The 20,666-nt window shown below is 35.4% G+C and overlaps 1 protein-coding gene and 1 pseudogene across 2 annotated transcripts; one reads left to right on the top strand and one right to left on the bottom strand.

Annotated features, from left to right (window-relative positions):
- Window positions 1–4,560: 4,560 nt before the first annotated feature.
- Window positions 4,561–6,803, bottom strand: LOC146958735 (uncharacterized). The gene is made up of 2 exons (XM_085752510.1): window positions 6,772–6,803; window positions 4,561–6,667 (listed from the first exon to the last, which is right to left on the bottom strand). Exons 1-2 carry the CDS (start codon window positions 6,801–6,803, stop codon window positions 4,561–4,563), a joined length of 2,139 nt encoding a protein of 712 aa, XP_085608636.1.
- A 330-nt stretch (window positions 6,804–7,133) lies between these two features.
- Window positions 7,134–20,340, top strand: LOC146958734 (cysteine-rich receptor-like protein kinase 29; annotated as a pseudogene). Its single transcript, XR_015024715.1, has 5 exons — window positions 7,134–8,046; window positions 16,251–16,355; window positions 19,649–19,808; window positions 19,917–20,129; window positions 20,285–20,340. The product of XR_015024715.1 is annotated as a cysteine-rich receptor-like protein kinase 29 (transcript).
- The last annotated feature ends 326 nt before the right edge of the window (window positions 20,341–20,666 follow it).

Below are 20,666 nucleotides of genomic sequence, written 5' to 3'. Positions count from 1 at the left end.
AATAATTAGGGTCAATTTGAAAATTTAGAAAAATATGAGGACCAAAATAAAAATTTTGAAAAATTATAAGAATGAAGAAATTTGAAATTCTTAACTTTTAAGTGTCATTTAAAAATTCTTGTAAAAATAAAAGTGTCATTTAAAATACTCTAAATTTAACTTCAACAAAATAATTTATAAATTTCCATAATTATAAAATTTTAAATTATCATCCAAACAATGAAATTCATATAGAAGTATTACATTAACACAACATTACACTACCTCAAAACATTCACTAATCCATCCAAAAATTTATTATTTTGTAACAACAGGAAATGATATATGCAAAATTAGTTTGAACTTATAATTTATTTGAAAATAAATAAATATAAAAGATTAATGAAGGAGAGTTTTATCCAGTCAAATCTGACTTGAGTGGTACTCCCTCCGTCCCTCAATAGATGACCTAGTTGACAATATACATTATTGACTTGACAAATTTTGACCATATTTTTCTACTAATTCACAAAGATAAATAATATCATGTAAGATGTTGTTGGATTCGTCTCGATGAATATTTTTAAAAAATTAAATTTTCATAATTTTTTTTAGTTGAGAATTGAAGATATCAAAGATAAAACATATGCGAAGTCTTTTTCCGCCGAGAGATATTTTAGTCTCTTTTGTACGAAGAGATAATCGGTTTAAAAACAAAATATTATTTTTTTTTTGAAAAAACAAAAATGGAAATATATTAACTCACAAGAGTCTGAATAGCACAAGGCGTGCCACAGAGACTCCTCAAGAAACATAAAGTTCAACAGTCAATACAACAAAAAACCAACTTAGCCAATACCCAAACATTGTAAAGGGCTTGACCACCATCTATTAGTGCCAAACACAAAATTAACTTTTCTAGCTTTCAACCACCCTAAAGACAAATATTTTACTTTGTCAAGCAACCTGGGCAATGGAGTAATGGTACTATTGAAAATCCTATTGTTGCGTTCAGACCATAAGACCCAGGCACAAAGAAGCCAAATAAGCTGAAAAAAAGACTTTAAAGCCTTACTACCACCTATAGAGTGAACAAAGTGAACAAAGTGATCGGACACAACATTAGTGTCCACTCCAGCAAAACCAATCCAATCACGAACCATTGGCCAAAGTAAAGCAAAGGAAGAGCAAGAAAGAAACAAATGTTGAGCAGATTCTAAAACACCGCATCCTGAGACACATAATCCAGCTTCTGGTGAAATGACACCTCTATAGATCAAATTTGAATTGGTAGGCAAACGATCACGAAGAAGCCTCCAAGCAAAAACTAATACTTTCGTAGGTACCTGTCTATGCCAAATCATCTCCGATGTCGAGTCCACCAAAGGTAAGTCTTTAGAAGTCAACACGTAATAAGCCCCCCGAACAGAGTAACCCTGTGAGGTATCCGGGATCCACAACCACTGATCTGAAACATTAACATGTAAAACAACATCAAGTAGAAAAGCCCTACACTCCTCTAACAACTCTTCCTCCCACGCCCACAATCTGCGCCTCCACTGCCAACCCTCACCCCCCTCCTCAACACCAAGAGAAAACATGTCTGCCACTGTAACATATTTATTAACAAATAGCTCAAACAACCTACGAAAGCGAACACACAAAGGAACAGACCCCAGCCAAGTATCTAACCAAAAAAGAGTACCATTCCCATCCCCCACCTTCTTTGTAACACATTCCTGAAACCACCCTCCCCCATCACCACCATACCCATCCCTAATCCTCCCCACCTCCCGCCACCAAGAAGAACCACTCCGGCCCCCATCCTCCAACCTCCCACAGACCTCGCCATAACGAGCGACTAAAACTCTATACCAAAAACCCCTTCTATCCACTAACATCCTCCAACACCATTTTCCTAATAAGGCAAGATTAAACTCCCTCAACTGTCTAACCCCTAGCCCTCCAAACTCCTTTTGGAGACAAACAGAACTCCAACCTATCCAAGATATTTTCCTATGTTCATCACCCCCACCCCAAAAAAATTTATTCAATAAAGATTCAATGGTAGAGATTATACCTGACGGAGCTTTGAAGAAGGAAAGAGCATAGACAGGCAGAGAAGTCAAGACAGATTTGAGAAGAACCAAGCGACCACCAAAAGAGAGGAAACGACTATTCCAACCAGACAGTCTAGTTTTCATACGATTCACAACCGGATCCCAGAAACACAAACGACGAGGATTACCACCAATCGGCATACCCAAGTATAAGAAGGGCACCTTTGCCACTCTACAATTAAGCACAGAAGCAGCCTCAAATAGCCAGGAAGGGGTGATGTTAACCCCTACGAGCGAACTTTTGTGGAAATTAACTTTCAAACCAGACATTGCCTCGAAGATGACAAGAGCCGCCCTCATAGCCCGTACATTGGCCCAAGTTTTAGTACCCAACAACAAAGTATCATCAGCAAATTGAAGGTGGGACACCACCACCGGATTGACATCCCCAATGCTATACCCAGAAAACAACTGAGTCTCAACCAGCGACCTCATCAAGACATTAAGGCCCTTTGCCACCAGCAGGAATAAGAAAGGAGACAACGGGTCACCTTGCCTCAACCCTCTTTTTAACGGGAACTCATCAGTGGGACTGCCATTCACAAGGACAGAAGCTGTAGCGGTAGTGACACACTCTCTAATCCATTTTCCCCAAAGAACTGGGAAAGACATTTTGGACAAAACACTATCCAAATACCCCCAATCAACCGAGTCATACGCCTTTTCAAAATCCACTTTGAACAACATAAGGTCTTTCTTCTTCTTTCGAGCCTCATCGACTACCTCATTAGCTATCAGAATCCCATCCAGAATTTGCCTATTTTTAACAAAAGCTGATTGAGAGTCTGATACCAGAGAATCAATCACCCGTCGAAGTCTATTAGCAAGCAATTTTGCCAAAATTTTGTACAAACTCCCCACCAGAGAGATCGGTCGAAAGTCATTAAGCTTCTGAGGACTATCAACTTTAGGAATTAAAGCAATAAAAGTAGTGTTGATACCTTTTGATAATTTACCATTGCGGTGAAACTCGGACACAAATCTCATAATATCATCCTTCATGTCCGACCAAAAATCCTTAAAAAAGCCAAAATTAAAGCCATCAGGACCGGGGCTCTTAAAACTATCGCAATCCCACACAGCTGCCTTAACTTTATCAAGCGAGAAAGGCTTAATTAAACTCACCCCTTCTGCCACAGATAATGTTTTGAACTGCATATTGGACACAGAGGGTCGGTTAACAGTCACTGACTGAAAATGATTAGCAAAATGAGTGAAAACAGCATTACGAATAGGCTGCACTCCCTCCACCACCACATCATCAACCAGGATAGAACACAAAGCATTATGGCGCCTCCTCTTTAACATAATAGAATGAAAAAACTTAGTATTTGCGTCCCCGTGTCGCAACCACCGAACTCTAGACTGCTGCCAACAAATACTGGTATTAAGGCGAGACAAAGAATGAATATCCGATGAAACACCAAATAACTCAGCACATTCGTCTTCAGTCAACACCTCTACTTCACCTTTGCCATCTAAAACTGCCAAACGATCCTTGAGGTCAATAATTTTCCTTGGCAAAGTATGAGTGTGAGCAACATGCCACTCTTTTAGAGCTACTTTCATCAATTTCAATTTTTCCTTTAATACATAACCCCCCCAGCCATCTACCTGTAAAGATTTCCACTTATTGCTCACAAATTGATTGTACCCCGGAATATCCCTCCAACATTGCAACAACCTCGTTGGCCTCGGTCCCCAATCTTCCTCATCAACAGACAAAACCAATGGACAATGATCTGATAATCCCCTCAGCTGCGCTATTTGTAAGCAATTAGGCCACATCAAACACCACTCTTCAGACAACAGGAACCGGTCAATCCTACTCATCGACTTACCATCCCCTTTATACCAAGTAAACATTCATCCTCCCAAAGGAAGATCACACAGAAAATTAGAGTCGATAAAAGCATTGAAGTGAGTAAAATCGAAGTTTACATTTCCTTCCGAAATGGACCTTTTCTCCTCTCTATACCGAACAGCGTTAAAATCCCCACACACACAAACTTTCTTCCCCCTCAACAAAAGTAACCGAGAAGATAACGAATCCCATAAAAGTCTTTTGGCAGCAGCATCACAAGGGGCATAAATATTGAACAGATAAAATTCCTCATTGGTTTTAATGAACCGGCCATTAATGATCAAAGTATGTGGACAACTAAAAGAAGACCACACTTCCACCTCTGCGTTATCCCACATCGTTAGCAACCCTCCGGAAGCCCCTTGAGAGGGTCGAAAAGAAAAGGAGACCGCAGAATTACCCCACAGAGAGGCACAAAAACCGTCATCACACACTTGCATCGTAGTTTCTTGTAAACACATCAACAACAGATTCTTTTCGATAACCAGAGAACGAACTTCCTTCCTTTTAGCAAAGCCTCCCAAACCCCGTACATTCCAAGAGATCAACTTCATCGCTAACACCCTCACCCTACCTCACACCCTCCACCACCGAAACCTAACAACCCCTCCCCACCGAACCCATACCTCCTACAGATTCCTCACTTCTTGATTGACCCCTTCCTCGACCTCTTTTTGCTAACACCCCAAACATATTATGGGACTCCCCATCGAACTGAACCCCAATCGCCTTACCAATACCCCACACATCCTCCACCGCAACCTTCTCATTCCCCTTCAAAACCACCCAGTGAGACCAGTCATTACTTACCGAATCAGATGAAGAAATACCATCAGAAGCACACTGAGACACCACCTCCACCGTTTTCTTAAGCCTGTCGGAACCTTGACGTTTCCTGGCATTTTTCTTCAAAATTTTTAAAACAGCTGAGCGGTCTTTACAAGGTAACCTGGCCACTTTCTTCAGATTATGCACAGAATGTCGCAGGACTCCGTTCACCTTTTTACATTTCTTAACAATGTTCTCAACCGGATGAGAGGTAGGCCGTACCACTTTCTTCACTTTCTTAACGGATGAAGAGATAACACCTGCATCCCCGTGAAGTTGATCACTCAACCACTCCAGACTCCAAGGTCCCGACTCTAAAGAACGAGTACCCCTGGGTGGACATGAAAAACCTCGACCTTTACGACTCAACACCGACTTGTTAGATAACACCACTTCCTCTTCTCTTTCTGACGGTAAAACTAATCCTTCAGGCTGAACTTGATTTGTTTCAACCTCATTCCCCTCAACTAATTCCTCCACAATTTTATCCACAATAAAATCTGCCTTATCACAAATATGTTCTGGGTCAATACCACAGTCATCACGATCAGATTGCATAGATTGTGTGCTATCATCAGTTTCAAGCAGACACACATCATCCACCATATTGAAACCCCACTCCTCAATAATTTTTATCTCCACAGTCTCATCATCAACAATAATATTCTGAACACAATTGACAACCTCCAGTGAGGATGTCGCTATCAGAACACGAGCATAATCAAACCTGAATTTATCCATCGTATAACTATCAGTCCGTAAAAATCTTCCACAGTCCACCACACATAGTTTGAAAAAATTCTCATTCCAAGCGTGAAGAGGAATACCAAACAATCTCAACCAAGCACCTCTCTGCAGCGGTAAAACTTTCTTATCCCACCTCGAAATATTAGAAAATAAAAGAGCAAAAAAATCCTTGGCATTTTCAATAACTAACGAAACATCTTTACCAGAAGTACAACAGATAAAAACTTTGTCGGCCCCCAATGGACGCACATCTAAATCTCCAAAACCCGCATCTACAATCCGATTCTGAATCACAGGAATAGACTCCCCGTTAATAACAGATGCCGTTAAACCATTACGTGCCCATTCCACATCTTCCTCCTTGGACCTATAATTACGTAGTAATTTTTGTGTCGAAGGTTGACTGTCCACAAGACTAGCCCGCTGAACCTTAACCAAATTACTACCATTCCCTCCGTTCTTTACCAACATATCCTCACTAGCAGCCTTCGACACCACCTCTTTCCCTTTCACTCTCACATCCTCCGTCAGGGCCGCTTTCGGATCCTTACCCTCACCAACTCTCGACCAAGCTCCTTTATCACCCAAACGCAACAAGTTTTCTCCCTCACTGTCACCTTGCTTCCCCTTCTCCTTAACCTCACTAACCCTCTCCAACGCCTCCTTAGCCAATCTATCAAATCTTGCAATCTTCGCCTGAACGCGGAAGTTACCAAAACACACCGCATTCACTGCCTTAAGCAATTTACTCACATCCCTCACATTTGAATATCTCACAAAGCCATAAACATCTCCGTTAACATTGCGTTTACTAGGAATAACCACATCCTCTAACATACCACACACTTCAAATCCTTTCCGTAAATAAAAATTCGATAATTGATGCGGAAAATTTGTGAAGTAAAAAGTAACGAACCTATTTAAAGTGGTACCTAGCGGTTGCTTAACAGGTTCAGAAGCTTTGGAAACAGCTCCTAATTGTTTGTCACTACCGTCGGCCAGTTTTGCTTGTTGTTTGTCTGATAAGGGTTGCTGATTTGCTTGCTGGTTGTCTGGTAAAAGTTCATGGTTTTCAATTCGGCGAACACAAACAGCTACACGACGTAGGACAGAACCTTGAGCCTTGCGTCTGTCAACATCCAATTTGTCATATGCTACAGACCGTCGAACACCCTCCACGCAGCCCCTCCTGCTATCAGAGAGCCTAGCTTTTCCGTATGGACCCTCCCTTACCTGCTGCCGATCTGAATAGTAACCCCAATCATCGTTCACGTTGTCATCAACCTAGTGTTCCCTGAACCCAAACTGCCGGTTGTCTCGATCAAACCATTCCCTGCGCCGCTTGTTCTCACGCCATCTGTCCTGACCTCGATCTCCCTGTCGCCGTGCTTTCCTCCGTCGCGAACTCACGACAGTCCAATCCTCCCCATAACCCCCCCGTTGTGGCAACTCCGGCGAAAACGAGCGCCGATTTGGTTGTGCGTGGTGGAAACGCGACCAACCGTCTCGCTCTCTCTCAAAGACGCTCTCTCTCTCTCTCTCATTCTGTTTTCAGTCATAGTAAAAAAAAAAAAAAAACAAAATATTATTCTTACATTATTCTTCAATTATTGATGGGATAATACAAAACAAGAAGACTTTTGCGAAGTCCTTGGCCGATGATTTTCTACGACTTAATTTTGACCAATGTTTTCATTTAATTCCAACGATTTACTGCAAAAGATGTGCGCAACAACTTCATTAATTCCACCATCATTCTCGACCAATTCTAGCGGAGAGAGCACTATGCTTTCTTTACGTTGGCTTCAGTTTTCACTTCTTCCTCTGTTTTTCACTCTAAAATCCAAAGCCAACTACCAAAAACTTCCCATTTACAGCAAATGTAATGAAATTCTCGGAAACTTCACCCACGGTGGTGACTACGAGAACAACCGTAACACCGTTTTAGAACTAATATATTCTGACAGAAAAATAGACTACGGATTCTACCATTTCTCCACGGTGAAGTTTACGCAATCGCACTCTGTAGAGGTGATATTAATCAAGAGGATTGTCATGCTTGTCTGAAAACCTGCGCACAACTTCTCAAAGATCGGTGTCTGAAAAGAGGATTGTCATGACACCAATGTTTGGTGTCATGAACACTGAAACCTCTTACGTTTATTTCATCATAGCCAAAACAGTGGTCGATGATGCGTTTAATAGAACACTTAATGGCTTGTTCGATCAACTTAAAAGCATGGCCGCAGAAGGCGACTCAAACAAGAAGTTTGCTGAAAAGAGTGTTAAAGTAATTGATGAATCAAGTGATAGTAATGAGACTATACATGGTTTGGCTCAGTGTACACCAGATTTGACAGACCAAGACTGTATTAAATGTTTGGATGTAGCTTACGGACAGATTTCGATTCGGTGTCAAGAAATGAAAGGTTGTTTGTATTTTGGAGAAAGTTGTTTAGTATGATATTTCTCGTCTTCTTGAATCACCAGCACCACAGCCTCCTAAACGTGAGCACTTCTTCTTTGCTACTATATGTTCTTAGAGGCTAACATTTTAGATCCAACCTAATTAATATTTAAACTTAGATTTCATATATGTACTTTATTATTTCCTTTTTTCTTTCTTTCTACACTTGAACAAGTCAATGATTTGATCAAAGTGAGGTAGGATGAGATTTATATTCAATGATAGAAACTAAATGGGAAATTCTTCCCTACCCATGCCATTATAATGGGTATCATTACCCATCCTTATTTGTCAAACAATAAGTGGTCCACGTGAAAAGATTTTATTACATAATGACAAAACTCTTTAAAGACTGTTCTTGCAAAAACAGGCTTAAAAAGTCTCAAAGAAAATATTTTAAAAATCCAAAAGGAAAAATAGTCTTGTTACCATTCATTTTGAATCCTAATTACCAAGAAATATGTCTGGTTAAAGCACAGATTAAATGGTGCGATAAAACAGCTACTTACTATCTAAAAGAGAATTTTGACTATCATCTCTTTTCAAGATACGTAGTCAAAGCTGAACAACTCAGAAACAGTCTTAAAAAATTAGCAAGATAATTTATGGATGGATTAATAAATCCATTTGGAAAAATTATACCACAACCATTCATATTAGAACCTAAATATAATAATATAATTAGTATGAGAAACCAAATTAATTGGTTAAGAGAAACAGCATATTGGTTTCTAATATTTGAAGATAATTACACTACATACTGGGAATATGAAAACTTTGCAAACCTCTTAAGTCTCAAAATACAAAAGTTTATACATGGCTAATAAGGGTGTATGTGAAAAAATACAAGATATTTTTGAAAATCTAACAGTACTTCAGAAACAGTTAGATAAAATAGTAGAGGTACTAATAGAAAAAGAGTCTGAAGAAAAACTCAATGAAAAATTATCTAGTCTAGAGGAGAACCAAAGATTACTAGATGAAAAACTTTGTTTAAAAATAGATGATTTAATTGATCTATTAAAACTCTTACCTTCGAGAGATAGATGTTTAACCCTAGAGCAATTACAAACTTTTGTCAAAAAAGAGGGGGGAGACATGATAGAAATTTCAGAAAATATTGAAAAACCAGAAAAAGAAATTAATTTTTTCGCACCATTACCTTAATATGGACGAAACAGAAGAAGAAATAGCAAACCAGCTAAATGAATTACAAACATTAATGGCCTCTCTAGACATTAATAGAAAAAACCAAATAACTGAAGAATCTGATGACGAAAACAAGTTTGTTTACGACTTTGGATCAGAAAGTTCTTTCAGTATGGAAGAAGAACCACAAGTAGGACTTGTAAAAACTAATGAGCATCCAGAATCATCAGAAATGGGACGTAAAAGAGGACGTCAAGAGGATAGTGAAAAATTCATTGATCAACAAATCATTCAAAATAAAATGGATGAAAGAAAATTTAAACAAATACCACCTAAATATATACCAACAATACATCGCCACAAAGAAGATGATGTTTTAAACATTGACTGTAGTGAGGATGTTAAAAGAGAATTAAGAAGTTGGTATCATGATCACATGGTAACAATTCAATTAGACCCTACACTTGGGAAATTAAGTCCAAAGAGTATTTTCAACTATTTAAAGACTAAAACCATAGGAAATGCTTGGAGTTTTATGTCTGAACAATCAGATTCGGAGCTCCCATCAACAACTGAAGATGTGATAAATCATGTCTATTCAATCTTGAAAAAAGAATTTTTAGGTTTTGATGCACCAGAAGCAGAATCAGACCTAAAATATACAAACATTCATAGAATCCTTAATTTAAGAATCTGTGATATGTGTTATGTTGAACCATTTATATGTGAATTTAGCAAATATTACTATGCAATATCTCCACAAGAGAGATTACAATATAATCTTTTAGGATTATTCTACAATAAACTTCCATCATCTGTAGGAACAATAATGGAAAAAGTAATCCAAGAACACCTAGAGAGAATCGTAGGATTAGAAGATACTCTAGGAACAAGAATAACTGCACTAAGGAGATGGATATCCGAAAAATGCATGGAAAAAACTGCTAAAAGAGAAGCAAAAATAAATGTTTGCTGTGATAAAATTCGAGACAAAGTAGGAAACTACGGTTGTAGTAAACCTAGAAGAATGAAAAAGAAAAAAGTTTTTAGGAAAATAGATCGTTCTGAATATAAAAGAAAAAAGAAATTTCCTAAAAAATTCAATAAACAAAAATACTTTAGGAGAAATAAAAAATATCCTAAAAAGAATTCATGTCCTAAAGGAAAGAAAACATGCACATGTTGGTTGTGTAATGAAGAAGGACATTATGCAAATGAATGTCCTAAAAAGAAAGATTCTAAAAAAGAAACCTTGAAATTAATTTGGGAAGTAGGTTTCGAGCCAATAGAATCAGATATAGATTCTGACGAAAGTAGTATTTTTGAATATACTACTGAAGAAGAAATTGAAGAATGAGTAGGAAAATTTTAAAAAATGGAAATCCTAATGCAACATTTATCCAGGTAACACTGAATAAAAAGAAAATTATGGGTTACATTGATACGGGTGCTACTTTATGTTTTGGTAGAAGATCCATAATTAAGGAAGGATGGATTAGACTACAAAAACCAAAAGAAATTATCTTTGCTGATAAGAAAAAACACCAAATATGGTTTGTTCTAAAACATGTTTTTATTAAAATTGAACATAGATACTTCTATGTAAGATCAATCTATGAACATGATTCTGGAATAGATTTGATAATAGGAAATAACTTTTTAAAGTTATATAATCCTTTTATTCAAAAAACTGACACAATAACGTTAAATTGGTTTGATGTTAATAACCCAGAAGAAAGTGAATTTGTTACAACAAACATTATTACAAAAAATGAAATTTTAAAAGCAATTTCAGAAAATCTTAATATACTCAGATGTATGTGGGATAAGAGAAAGTTTTATTTAACGACTGAACAAAATCTAGGATATCATCTAGATCAAGTTTGTTCTGAAAATCCATTAGATACTATAATAAATAAAATACAAGATCTAGTTGTTATAAAACTTAAAGACCCTAAAAAAGAAGTCAAAGCCCTGTACAAAATCCCTTATTCAGGAGAAGATAAGGATGAATTTAAAAAAGAAATAGCAGAACTATTAGAAAAAGGATTAATAAGTCCTTCTATTAGTCCACATTCAGCGCCAGCTTTTTATGTTAGAAAACATAATGAAATAAAAAGAGGAAAAGCTCGAATGGTGATTAATTATAAAAAACTTAATGAGGCAACTGTAAGTGACTCATATAAGTTACCAAGAAAAGATTACATTTTTGAAAAAATAAGAGGATGTAATTGGTTTTCATCTTTAGATGCAAAATCTGGATACTGGCAGTTAAGGTTATCAGAAGAAACTAAACCTCTAACAGCTTTTAGCTGTCCAGAAGGACATTTTGAATGGAATGTTTTACCATTTGGTTTAAAACAAGCACCATCAATATATCAAAGACTTATGGACAACACCCTTAAAGGTCTTGATCATATTTGTTTTGTATATATCGATGACATATTAATCTTTACCAAAGGAAGCAAAGAACAACATATCAAAGATGTTACTACTGTTTTAAACAGAATAAAAGATAAAGGAATTGTTTTATCTAGAAAAAAGTCAGTACTTTTGAAACAAGAAATCGAATTCCTTGGTCTTATCATAAGAGAAGGAGGAAAACTCGATTTATCACCACATGTTCAAGAAAAAATTTTACTTTTTCCTGATCAATTAACGGATAGAAAACAAATTCAAAGATTTTTGGGATGTTTAAATTATGTTGCTAATGAAGGATTTCTTCAAGATTTAGCAAATGATAGAAAAGTTTTACAGAAGAAGATATCTGAAAAAGTGCCATGGTCATGGACACAGAAAGATACTGAGGCTGTAAAATCTTTAAAAGAAAAACTAAAAGTTTTACCACAACTATACAACCCAACAGAAAATGATTTTTTGGTTGTAAATGTTGATGCAAATCAGTTTACTTGGGCTGGAGTTATGAGAGCTCTTCCTAATGGTAAACAAAAATTGGGATTAAATCTCAATGGATATGTTGAGGATGAAACCCCACAACAATCCTATACCACTATGGGCGTAACCCCACAGTTAAAATCAGATATCCCTAATGGGCGATCAGATAAAACATCAGTTTCAACTGATTCAAAACTTGATTACTCAAGCAATAACATCCGAATTAAGGATAAAGATCTTGTTTTATGCAAGTATGTTTCAGGATCTTTTAAAGACGCTGAAACAAGATATCATATCAATGAGAAAGAAACTCTTTCTTGTTTAAATGTTTTAGAAAAATGGAGAATGGATTTAATTCCATCAAGATTTTTATTACGAACTGATTCAACTTATGCTAGCGGATTTTGGCGCTACAATTTAAAAGTTGATCATAAACAAGGAAGACTTGTTAGATGGCAAATGCGCATCCAACAATTCTATCCCTATATTCAACTAATAAAATCAGAAAACAATTGTTTTACAGATACATTGACAAGAGAATGGAGCAAGCTCTAAAAGTTCTTTACAACAGCTTGAAGCAAAAAGATGAACAGATTGAAATCCATAGCCAAAAGCTGAAACAGCTCTCTTCAGAGAGGGGGGAGATGGTTAAAATGATCGAAAGTCTAACTAAGATCATAAATGTTGAAGCTCTAACAACAACAACAACAGAAGAACCAACAAAAAAGACTTTGAATGAACAACAAAGTTTTTCATCAACATCTTCAGCAGGTTCTATGCCAGAAGAAGATACAAAAAAGTCATGGGCTGACAAAGTCGAACAAGAAGATGAAGAGTCAAAAAATGGTCCAGACCAACCAAGCGATGCTGTCGATCTACAACCAGCAAAGAAGGTGTATGTCATCTTTGATGGTCCAATGAAAGGCATCTACAACAATTGGGCAATTGCAAGCCTCCACATTAATGGCAAAAATGTCAGACACAAATCTTATCCAACAATGGAAGAAGCAAAAGAAGCTTATAAGGCTTCCTACAAGGAAATGGCCATAGCAAAAGATATTGGTCAACCATCAAAAATGGAATCTAAAAAGAAGGTTTCAGTAGGATCAATTATAAACCTTCAAAAAGAAAAAAACAAGATAAAAACTATTGATGATTTCATGGGAAAGTGGAGATGGCTAGCCAACTTCAAGGAAGAACTAGCAATTGAATGTTTTTATCCAGTTAATACCAAACATGGGGTAAAAGCTAATACAGTTCCAGGAATATCCAAGGAATTACTTAAAGAATTCTATGACTATGGAATGCTCAAGACTGTATATCTTGAGGAAAAAGAAGGCTATAGATTTCAAGAACTTGCTGATCTTCCAAAAGAGATCGGTGATACAGCAAAAAGATTTAATGACTTCCTTGCCAAGGGAAGAGAAATATTTCTCCAATTCGAACAAACATATCCATGGTTCGAAGAAGAAAATAATCAGATGGCTGTAAGACCAAGAACAGCTATAAAGATAGGTATTTCAAACAAAACCTATCTAGAACCAAAAGCAACAAGTGTCGGATGGACATTAATCTCATTTGTTCAACAAATGAAGCGTTTTTATGATTATCTAATCAAATATGGGTCATCCATTACCAATTATAAAGTCTTATATGTCTCAGATTATTGTTTCATGATCTGCGACTCGAAGAAAAAGGTCTCTACAGAGCACCTCAGACAAACGCTTCAATTCGAAGAATTATTCTCAGGATTCGAAAATGGTCTCCATAGAATCCCAGATGAAGTACAACAGGAATGTTGCCAATACTTCTCAACTTACAAAGGGCATATCTGTAAATGGTGTGCAAAAGACAAAGTGTCGGCAGAAGAAGCCAAAATACCGACAACTTCAGCAACAAAAGATAAGGCAAAAGAAAAAGCCTAGACACGCGTCATGTAGATGACCGTAGGAAAAAAGATGTAATAATGGAACCTTATCATCTGAGTCAGATGGGGTCCATTTAAGTTGAAGATCTTATCACCTTATGTGATAATGCTTTTACTTTTTCCTTTGCGTGTTTTGTTTGTTTTTCTTTTGAGCTGGAAGGAAAGTGACATGTGACCTACTCTGTAAGTCCTTTCCTCCTATAAATAAGAGCCTCGATGCTCACTTGTAAAATACAACTAAAATCAATGAAGTAAGTACCTTTAGTTTGTGGGAAAGAACTTCGCAGGATTAGGTTGTCATAAGAAAAATTCTAAGTTTTTAATATCAATAATCGAAAGATTATTTCAAGTTCCACCAATAATCGAAAGATTATTTCAAATTCCAAAGGATCGAAAGATCAGAATCATCAAAAATCCAAGACGAAGTCAGGTATGATTTTAAATATTTTAAATATTTTATAAATTTCATAATGGAATATAGCATGAAGAAAGAAGGTTCATCTGGTTTTATAGCAGATGTATTAATAGATCATATAGAAAAGGTAGATTTTACCTTAAAACCTGAAGAAAATTTCAAACAAAAAAGTATTTTTTCCTTGATAAAAGAAAAATTATCTAGAGAAAACATACTAAAATATGGAATGATGGTAGGAGAAGTTGCTATACCAATGGAATCAACAGATGGATCTGTTATAATATCCTTGATTGATAATGAACAAATTAATAATAGATTAAAACATCTACCGTTAGAAAAAAGACAGAAGATAGGATATATTCATATATCAACTATCCAAATAATTATAAAAAGTACTTTTATGAAAGGAATAGATGCAGAACTAGAACTTCTTATTGAAGATGCTAGGATGAATGAAAAACATTCACTGATAACCCAAGGTGAGGGAAATTTAAAGTGTGGAAAATTAAAATTTGACATAAACCTACAAATAGGTTTAAGTTTAAATGATATAGATCTAGACAGATCTTTAGTAATTCATTACAAACTTAAGGACCAAACCCTTATGAGACCAGGAAATCATCCTTTTAGTATAAGTTACAAAATGAATTATGCATTAAGTAATTCTCATTACAGTATAGAATTTAGTGGAAAAGAAAAAATACAAATAGATGAACTATTTGCCCCACTAATAAAATTAGAATCACCAATTCTAAAACCATTAAAGAGATCAAAGTCTATTATGACTATAGAAAGAACACCTCTTCTAAAACAAGAAGAAAGTACAAGTGAACCAAAGTTTCTACCCGCAAGAACTTCATTAGACAGTTATGAAAATAAAAAGCTTAATAAAACTTTATCAGAAATAAAAACTGAATTGTTAGGCATCAATAGAAAATTATAATGCCAGGAATAACAATAAAAAATGAATTAAGTTTATTCAGGAAAAAACTAGATAGCTTAGTTAATAAAATAGAAGAAAATTTCTTAAGAATAGAAATGAAAAATGCAATTTGGGGAATCCATGATCTAATGATTTTACAAATTTCATACATAGATGAAATGATAAAAGAATTAGAAGAAACAGAAAATATTTCTGTTACACAAAAAGAAAGAGCCACAACTCTGTTATGGCCATCTCAAAAACTAACTGAATTTAAACAATCTTTAGAAAAAATCATATAATGCCTGGTTTAGGTCTGGTAACAGAAGTAAAACTCTTTAAAGAAAGGTTAGAGAACATAGTCTCTGATATAGAAATCTATCATAGAAGAATTGTCTTAAGACAAATTCTTTTTAACTCCAAAGAGTTTGTACAATACCACATAGAATATATTGAAGACTTTCTAAGAGAAGTAGAAGATCTAGAAAATCTTACAAATACGCAAAAAGAAAGAGCTAAAACACTTTTAAAACCATTTCAAGGGTTACTTAAAATCGAAGAAATGTTAAATCAAGTTCGAGAGAATTCCGCTGGCGATTCTGCGCCCAACCTGGTATCAGAGCCAGTATTACAATCCTAAGGGATGAAGTTAAAAATAAAAATATTATATTTTCAAAAAAGACAAAAACTTATCAAAGTCGCTCTTTTACTTAACCAACTTAGTAGAATCTTATATGATATCAGTTAGCCTTTTAACCGATTTAAAAAGCCCATGGGTACAAATACCCTGCCACGTCAGATGGGTACACAAGTTGTCACCAAACTAAATTTATGTTTGATAAATCACTATTTACTTGTCAATTTTTTTTTTTTGATCGCAACAAATTTATTTATTTTATTTTATCATTTTCCTAACCAACTATGATTTCTGGATTAGGAAAGAAGACCATTGTTATCGTTCTAGCAATTGTTGTGGCTGGCATACTGTTTGTTGGTTCTATATGCTTTTATTTAGGAAGGAGAAAAGCAACAAAATTTGAAGGTAAGTCAACATACTAGTACAAAAGTTATAAATTCTTTCTATCCTAAATTATAAGACCTTTTTAGAATTTGTTGCATGTCCCTAATTCGTATAAGACTCAATCTGTAACGCCCACACTAAACGTATCTAGAAAGTTTAGCATGTGCATTATCTTTAGTACTGGATACATTAAAATTTACAACAATAAGTCTTCGAATGGATAATTATATAAAACAATACGCGTTCGTACAATTAATAAAACAATACTACTCATCCAATACATAGTCATAAACACTTGAATCCTTAAGAGAATCTCGCAACCGGTACGAACGAGCCCTCGTTGAATATCCATCCGGCCACATGCTTGCAAAATCCTGCTTAAACAACCAGCTGATCTGAAACAAAGAGGATTGGGATGAGACATAATGTCTCAGTGAGTTCTACCTAATCCTAGGCTATAGGTAACCTCGGGGAAAACCTAGGGTCACCACGTGACTACAACACAACCATTCGGTTGATTATACGTGTGTGAAACATATTAACCTAGACGATCGTGCATACTAGTATCGTCATAAGGCTCTTCATAACTTAGCTTACAAGTCTTGTCATTATCTACATGTCATGGCGGTCAAGGGAACCTAAGACCGCTACGTCATGATACGGTAAACGCATCAAAACATAACCATAGCTTATTCATGACACGATCCTTCATCACACGATCCTGAACTGGACGATCGGGGAGGCACTAAGATCGTCGACAATATATCTTCATGAACTTATCCTTGTACTTAAGCTTACACATGTCTCACAACATATCATAATCGTAATCAAAACCATTCATTAAGTTAGAGGTTAGCGTGTAACAAACAACATTATCTTGGTTCGTTTTACGGATTAATCCCGAGTGGAGTAACCCCGGAAATTAATCCCTTAACTTAACCGGTGAAATTCCTATATGAGGCTAACGCTGGTACTCCTCTTAATGTCGTGCGGGCCTACCTTGTGGAGCGTATCCCGTCCCCCTTGGCGTGAACCTCTCGTATCCCCCTTGGCGTGGATAACGGAAAGACACGACATGTTCATTTTACTTATAGTATTGTTCGTACATAAAGAGCTTATACTTAATCTTACTTGAATGTTCACCTCGAGTCCGTAACCTACTCGTGTAGTGAATCATTACATGCGTATTCTTAATCATACATAACTTATACCCAATGTTCATAGGTTACATGATAACTTACTTATTCTCGACGATCTACGTCGAGGCTCTATAGTTTTCCCATTCTTAGGGTTAACTTCTACCCGTATGTGATTCGTATCATAACTCTCATGTGCCATTCATTGTTGAATTGTCAATGATCATGCCATGTATTTCTTTAAAGATCTTTAGATGTAATGTGCATTCGATGTTTGATGTTATAAAGGGTTTTTGACGTATAAAAGACTGCAAAAACGACCCTTGGAAGCCACCACGGACCCTAGGGACGAGCTGACAACTTTTTGAAAAGCTGTCATTTTCGCCCCCAGGTTGGCTAATAGCCAAATGCTGCTGGAGCAATTTTGGTATTAGAGAAATTTTGGCTATTAGCGAGTTTCTTCAGCCCAGATTTTCCAGAAAACGTGTTTTACATAAAAATCTTGTTTTTCAAGCAATCTAATGCACATTATCCATCCAGAACATCATAAAAACAGTCTATACATTTGCATGGCAACAATTAACATAAATTCAACAAATCAATGGCATAAGGGTCTCTAGCAACCTAATTCATAATTTGTTCATCATACATTTCTCACATAAGGTTACACAATCTCAAAGGAACTAACTAAGAACTCACCTTAAAAATCATCAAGCTAACACAACATAATTCCTTGATTTCCATGCATGAAGTCTCAAACCCTAGCTTGCTTGATCTTCCCCAAGAAATTATCTCCAAGCTACCATCTTCTTTACACCACCACCAATTCCCACTTGATCTTGCATAGCTAAGATTCTTGCCAAGAGACGAGGATGGATCCATAGAGAGAGAGGGAGGGCGAAACCCTAGAGAGAGGGAGGAGAGAATTTTGCGATCTTGATGTTTAGAGAGAGAAACAACTTGAAGTTATGAAGATTTTGGGACTAAACACTCTTATATACCCCCTTGGTGCAATTACCAAAATGCCCTTCGTCTTAATCGTTTTTAACTTGACACCGGTACATGAACGTGTGCTTGATCGTCACTACCTGATCACATCCTTCGCTACATTATTCTTTTATGAACCTTAATCCTCTGACACACATTCGACTGGTAAAATTCCAATACTGAGGAGTGGGATATTACACAATCACCGATAATTTTTTTCTTTTTGAAATCTCATTTATTCGTATAGTACTACTTTATTTATTAATATGATTTTTTTTCTTAAATAGTAGTATAGTACTGCTTTATTTATTAATATAAAAATTCAACACTTAAAATATATAGTATTTTTTACACATACAACCAATCAAATTCTAAAATATAAATATTTGTGAAAAAAAAAATTACACTTTTTTTCTCGTTGGATCTCAAATTAACAACTCAGGTCGCATAAAGTTGATTTTGTTAATGTAAAACTGAATTGTTTAATAAACTTCTTAACAGGTGCCCCCAGGGCACTGGTTAAGAAACTAGACTGATCTATTTTGTAAAAATCATAATATCAAAATAGTTTGTCAGAAAAAAAAAACAATTTTTTTTAGTGGACAGATGAAAATTGGAGACTAAATAGTTTTAGGTGAAACAAATGGAGACTGAATAGTTTTAGGAATTACTCATATATTTTGTTGAAAAATTTAGTCCTTAATAAAATACTTAAAAATGATCTCTTAGAGACTTGTAGGTTAAGATTAGTTTTTAATCTTCTCTTTCAAAAGCTATCATTTTTATAAAAAAAATAATAAAAAAAAAACTTATCATTTTAATTTAAAAAGAATACTTTTAGAGATTAAGATTATTTCAAAAGAATAAATCATGATACAACCATAGTTTTAAGAACAAAAATAATAATAATTAAAAAGTTGCTTTACCGTATAATCTACAACAAATAGTCTCTAAATACATATTTCAATAGCTCAAACCATGCATTACTAAATCACCTATAGGAATATGGAAAATAGCAAAACCAATGGCATTTTCCTTGTAGTTTTACATTAAGAAAATATATATCTCAATCAATGTGATATATTTCTATTTCTATTACATTTCTAGTAATTATCATACATTTTTTTAATAAAGTAATTATCATACATGAATACTAATAATTAACATGTTCATATTGGTTATTGTGTGAAGCTAACATGGAAAAAATATGATGATGGTGGTGGTGAAGAGGAATTGATGATTGCTGAGTCGTTGCAATTTAACTTTGATACCATACGTGTTGCTACAAGTGATTTCTCCAATTCTAATAAGTAATAAACTTGGACAAGGTGGATTTGGAATTGTTTACCGGGTACGTACCTAAGATAACATATTTATTCATTCATAAAAACATCACCCTTTTTCAAAACATTGCTATAAAAGAAATTATAACTTAGCATACGTAGTGGAATATTTTCAGGGTAAACTGGCTAATGGACAAATGATTGCTGTCAAAAGGTTGTCAACAACTTCTGACCAAGGAGATGTGAAATTCAAAAATGAAGTGCTTTTAGTAGCCAAACTTCAACATCGAAATCTAGTTAGGCTACTTGGTTTTTCAGTCTAGAAAGGAGAGAAAGACTACTTATTTATGAATTTGTTCCAAATAAAAATCTTGATTTCTTCATATTTGGTAGGTTTGAATATCAACTTAATATATAAGATAGTTGCACAATTACTTTTTTTGGCTAGTAAATTTTAGCCACGTGGTTCGAGATTGTTGATTGACAAATACTATACTACCAATATATAGTCTTGAAATTCATATCATCTTGATTGTATATGTAGATCCAACAAGGAAAGCACAATTCAGTTGGGAAAAACGCTACAATATCATAAAGGGTTCTGTTAATCGGTGCCCCCAGGACACTGGTTAAGGAATCCAAAAAAGGAAAATTTGAATTAAAAATAACACTTTTTTGACTTTTGAAAAGTTGATTACACAATTTTCAATACAAAAGCTACTATATTTGCTTCCTTAACCAGTGTCCTGGGGGCATTGGTTAACATTTCCCTATCATAAAAGGTATTTCTCGAGGTCTCGCTTGCGCATTATACATCGTGATCTCAAAGCAAGCAATATTCTCTTAGACGACGAGATGAGTCCTAAGATATCCGATTTTGGATTAGCAAGACTGTTTGTTATCGGTCAAACTCAAGGAAATACAAA

This window comes from Medicago sativa, chromosome 1 (assembly GCF_051527215.1).
Source record: "Medicago sativa cultivar Bolivia chromosome 1, Bolivia_mono, whole genome shotgun sequence".
Lineage (NCBI taxonomy): Eukaryota > Viridiplantae > Streptophyta > Magnoliopsida > Fabales > Fabaceae > Medicago > Medicago sativa.
This window is presented reverse-complemented; position numbering and strand designations above follow the sequence as displayed.

Bases quoted from the DNA above. Each gene is read 5' to 3' on its own strand.
- LOC146958735 (XM_085752510.1), bottom strand. From the start codon at position 6,803: ATGATTGGGGTTACTATTCAGATCGGCAGCAG. The intron at 6,668-6,771 runs GTAAGGGAGGGT...GGATGTTGACAG, and splicing joins ACTATTCAGATCGGCAGCAG to ACGCAAGGCTCAAGGTTCTG.